The following is a 4,270-nucleotide window of genomic DNA, read 5'->3' on the forward strand; positions in this document are numbered from 1 at the left end:
GGGTGAAAGCTGATTCTTACACGCCCAGCCACCAGGGCCGGGCTCTGCACTCAGCCCTGCTGGGCTGGGTGGCCACTGCTCACAGGGCTCTTTCTAAGGCAGGACTTACTCTGCCTAGTAGAGATGTGGTTACTCAAAGACACAGCTACAGAGGTCAGGGATCAGGTACCCTCACTTTGGTCCCAAGACCCTTTTGCACCCCACAAACGCCACCAGCCACACCTAGAACAAAACGGTTTTAATCAATTGCGTCACCCTCACTCTCCTGGGAGCGGAGCAACAAAAAGGCTCGGCTCCTGCCCCCAGAGGACAGTAAGGCTTATGTGTCTCTCCACACTGCAGGGCTCGGCTGGACAGGCAAGGGGTGGGGGGGTAGGGGGGGCAGGGAGGGAGGAAATGACTGGCAGCTGGAACACAGGAAAGCAAAGGGGCCCCTGCTGGTTCTTGGGCCCTAGGGCCCAGCCCCAATACTCCGGCTCTCCCCTCCCTGGCTGGAGAAAGGTCATGGAGAAGAGACAGGGGAGCAAGTCCCAGCAGCAGGAGAAGCAGCAGCAGCTGTTTCCTTCACCAATAAATATACTTCATTACCAAGCTAGAGAGAGGGGTGGGAAGAGGGACTGGGGTGGGGAGGAAGGGGGAGAAGCTGCCACCTGTGTTGCTGGGATTAAAGCAATGAAGAGATGGTGCCAGACCCCCCACCACTATCCTCACCCCCCTTTCTTCTTAAAACTGTGAAAAAGCTTTTAACATGGCCCTCGTGTCTCCAGGGCTGCTCTGAAGCCTGACTGAGAGGAGGCACCTGGCAGAGACAGGGGCGGAAGGAAGGAGGGAGGGATTGAGGGAGGGAGAAAAAGAAGAAGGGAGGCTGCTTCTCTCCAGAGGCTGCAGCTGGAGGGCTGGAGCCTCGTAAGCACTGGGGGGGGGGAGGAGGAACCGACTACCAGGAGCAGCTCCTGAGCTGAGAGTCACGGGGGCAGAGAGGGGGAGGCTTGGTGACTGGTGGGGTGACCGCTGCATCCAGTGTAAAGCTTGGGGCTGCTGAGGAGGGAGGGGGCTGAGTTAGGGACTTTCCCATCTAAGTGGCTCAGGAGACTCACCCTCCTCCCCCCAGAGCAGCAGGGGACAGAGAAAAGCCATCACTTCTTTGGTCTTTGTGGCGGCTCTGCATGTGGGTGAGTAGGAGGGCAGAAAGGGCGAGAAGGGCCCTTAGCAGGGAGCGCCACCTCAGCAAGAGCAGGCCTGGCTGGGAGCTCTGGCAGAAAGGTCACAGTGAGGCCAGGAGCGCCTGAGAAAGGAGAGTGGCCGTAGTCCGTAGTCCGGAAGGGCTGGCATGGGTGGGTGGGGTACGGTGCGGTGCCCCACCTTCTGCCAGCACCCTTGGGAGAGGCTGAGCCCCCAGAGGTGACCAGGAAGAGCAGGTTCAGGGTGAGGATGCTCCACCGCAACCAGGCAGTGGCCTGGCCTGGCCTGGCCTGGCCACTCCAGGGCGCCCATCCTTCCTTCTGCTTCCACCCCGACACAGTGGCTTTGGAGGGAGGGTGGGACTCCAGCCTTTTTCAGAACCTTCCCTGAAGAGCACAGGGGAGCTAGCCTTGCCAGTCACAGGTCAAGAGTAGCCACAGGTCAAGGCTAGCCCTTTGGACTGGGAGTTCCACTCCCCTTCCTGCTGCAAACTGAAGGGTAGGGCAGTCCTTGAGGACAGCTTCAACCCTTGCCTCCCCACCGGGGCAGGCCAGAGCCCTTTGGGGACCTGGAAGCAGGAGGTGGGGGGCATGCGGAGGGGCTTCCCCTCCTGTTCTTCTGCTCAGGGCTGGGGTCAGTCAAGGGGCAATCTGCCTAAAAGTCTGAAAGCCAGCGAGTTGTAGCAACCCCCACCCCCAATGCCAAACTAACAAACAAAACGGGAAATGAAAAAAAATGAGGTGGGGGGAAGACAAACCAAAACAGAACCCCCTGACCTCCTGCCCAGGGTGGAGGGTCCGGCCGGTACGAGGGGCTGGGGACGAGGCCAGGAGCGTCTAGCTGGGCCGGCACTGAACCTGGCCCTCGGAGCTGTCCTCGTCGTCAGAGGCCCCAGCGCCCCCGCTGCTCAGGCCCGTGATCCGGTAGCCCATGTTGAGCAGCATCACCTCCAGTGGGTCTGCGTTCATGCGCCGCTGGTTGGCCTGCGAAGCGCCCTCCATGTCTTCCACGACTCGGCCTGTGAGGTCTTCGCTCTGTCGGGGAAGGGACACATGTGCAGGGGACACGCACGGATGGAACTACAAACGTGGAGGGGGCTGTGCACACAGGACATGTGTGGGTTTATATCGGTTTGTCCATATGTGTACAAGGATAGAGAGAACACGTACTGGGATATGTATGGGACACACACACATGACATGTTGGGGAACCACATGCCACATGGGTTATATATATGGGGGGCCCCATGTGGTAATACATATTGGGAGGGGACACAACATAGTGGAATACATACTTGCACATGCTAGGATAGATAATTAGGGGGATACACACACCAGGGTATATATGGGGGGGCCTACACTTGAAAAATGATGGGCACATACCAGGTCATCAGGACCTGTACACAGGGAATACATACATGCACATTATGTGACGGAGGGCACACACCAGCCTATGTGGGGCACACATACTGGATACCTGCGGTGGGGGGTGCACACACGACTCCCCCACCCCACTGTCAGCTGTTGCCGCTCCCAACAGTCATTCCTTTATCCTTCTTTTCCTCACCCCTCAAAGAAGGGCCCTGTAGGCGCTCTCTTTAAAATTTGCAGCAAATTGCCTTTGGAATTAGATACACCCCTTGCCTTCTGTTTTGCCATCTGGGAAGAGGCAGGAGGTGGGGCAGAGGGCACAGGAGGCCTCGGGCTGGCCCACCTGGTTACCCACCCTGGGAGAGGAAGGGACTCCACTGTCCTAAATGTCCCTGTGGAACAAACACTTCATAGGTATCACTTCTTTGGTCCTCAAAGCAACCTTTTATAATCCAATGTAGAGATGATAAAAACCTGAGTTGGAGATGGTTTTAAGTCTCTTAGGCAGTGAATGAAGGGACCAGATTCAAATTTCAGCCCACCAGACTCCAAAGCCTGCATACTTTCCATGTGACAGAGGGACCAGCCTCTGCACAGCTTCTGGGGTGCACGCCACAGAGGGGCAGGGGACCTAGGGAGCCTAAGGCCCCGTTCTCGTTCCGTGTGCTAGAGCTGGTCTGGTTCCGTGCTTGCCTTCCTGCACCCCTGTCCTTGGTTACTGTGTCCTGTATGAGATGCATCTTCATAGCTTGCTTAAAAGAAGCCCCTTGAAGGCAGAAGCCATCTCTTGTCCCCAAAATGGCCCACTGCACTTGGAACTTTCAGAACATGATGGCTCCAGCCTTGACATAGTCTCGGGCCCTCAAGTGAGAGCTCGTTAGCAGCTCACGTTAGCAGCTTCAACCCTCCGTGGGACTCATGTCCCTTCCAGATGCTCACAGGCTGGGCTGGAGGCCCTGTGCAGGGTCCGCCCCTATCCTCCCCGCTGTCTGGCTTCTGCCACCTCATCTGCACCCTCACCTCTGGCCGGGGATTCCAGAGCCGCACAACTGGGTCGATGCCGCTGGTGGCTAGGAAGCAGTAGCTGGGGTGTGGCTGCAGGCAGTTGACGATGGACTCGTCCCCCTGGAGCACGCGGACCAGGTTGGTGGTCTCCTTTTCCCAGATGAAGAAGGAGCCATCGTCAGAGCCACTGACGATGTACTGAGCGTTGCTGGCAGGGGGGCAAAGGGCAGGGAGGTCAGGTGGGGTACTGCCCGACAGCCTCAAGCAGAGGCTGTGTGGCTTAGGGCAAGGGGGAGCAGAACAATCTGGAACCACTCAGCCTCCCACACTCAGGGGTCTCCAGGTGACTCCAGTTGACTCTGCAGTGGTCTTCACATTACAGAGCTGTGGTCACTGTTTGACCGTTCTCTTAAATTCCGGGTCAGGCACTGCCTGGGTCCCTCTAAGACACTCACCCCCAAAGCACACCCTGAGCTCCCTGGGTGCCAGATTGGCTCTTGTGTCTCTCAGGTCTCTGGGAACACCCCTGTCTAAGCCTTCGCTCAGTGGTCCTAGCCTTCCTGGATCCAGACCCCCAAATCCTACAGCACATCTGCCCTCACACACCGATGACATTCAGGGGGATCTTGGTGGAGAGATTCTCAATCCACGTTCACGTGTCTTACCGACCCAAAGAAAGTTCGACATCTACAAGGGAGGGTTGGGGCGGGGGG

General features: G+C 57.7%; 1 protein-coding gene across 2 annotated transcripts in view; it reads right to left on the bottom strand.

The window, feature by feature from the left end:
• Positions 1–223: 223 nt before the first annotated feature.
• The window catches only part of WDTC1 (WD and tetratricopeptide repeats 1), a 42,639-nt gene continuing 38,592 nt past the window's right edge, over positions 224–4,270 (bottom strand). For both annotated transcript variants that reach the window (XM_015598960.2, XM_015598959.2), the window contains exons 14-15: positions 3,573–3,765; positions 224–2,216 (exon numbers count right to left, since the gene is read on the bottom strand). In XM_015598960.2, coding sequence (XP_015454446.1) covers positions 2,019–2,216; positions 3,573–3,765 — 391 coding nt within the window. In that variant the 3' untranslated portion in view covers positions 224–2,018. The remainder of the gene's footprint in view (positions 2,217–3,572; positions 3,766–4,270) is intronic.

This window comes from Pteropus alecto, unplaced genomic scaffold, assembly GCF_000325575.1.
Source record: "Pteropus alecto unplaced genomic scaffold, ASM32557v1 scaffold39, whole genome shotgun sequence".
NCBI lineage: Eukaryota > Metazoa > Chordata > Mammalia > Chiroptera > Pteropodidae > Pteropus > Pteropus alecto.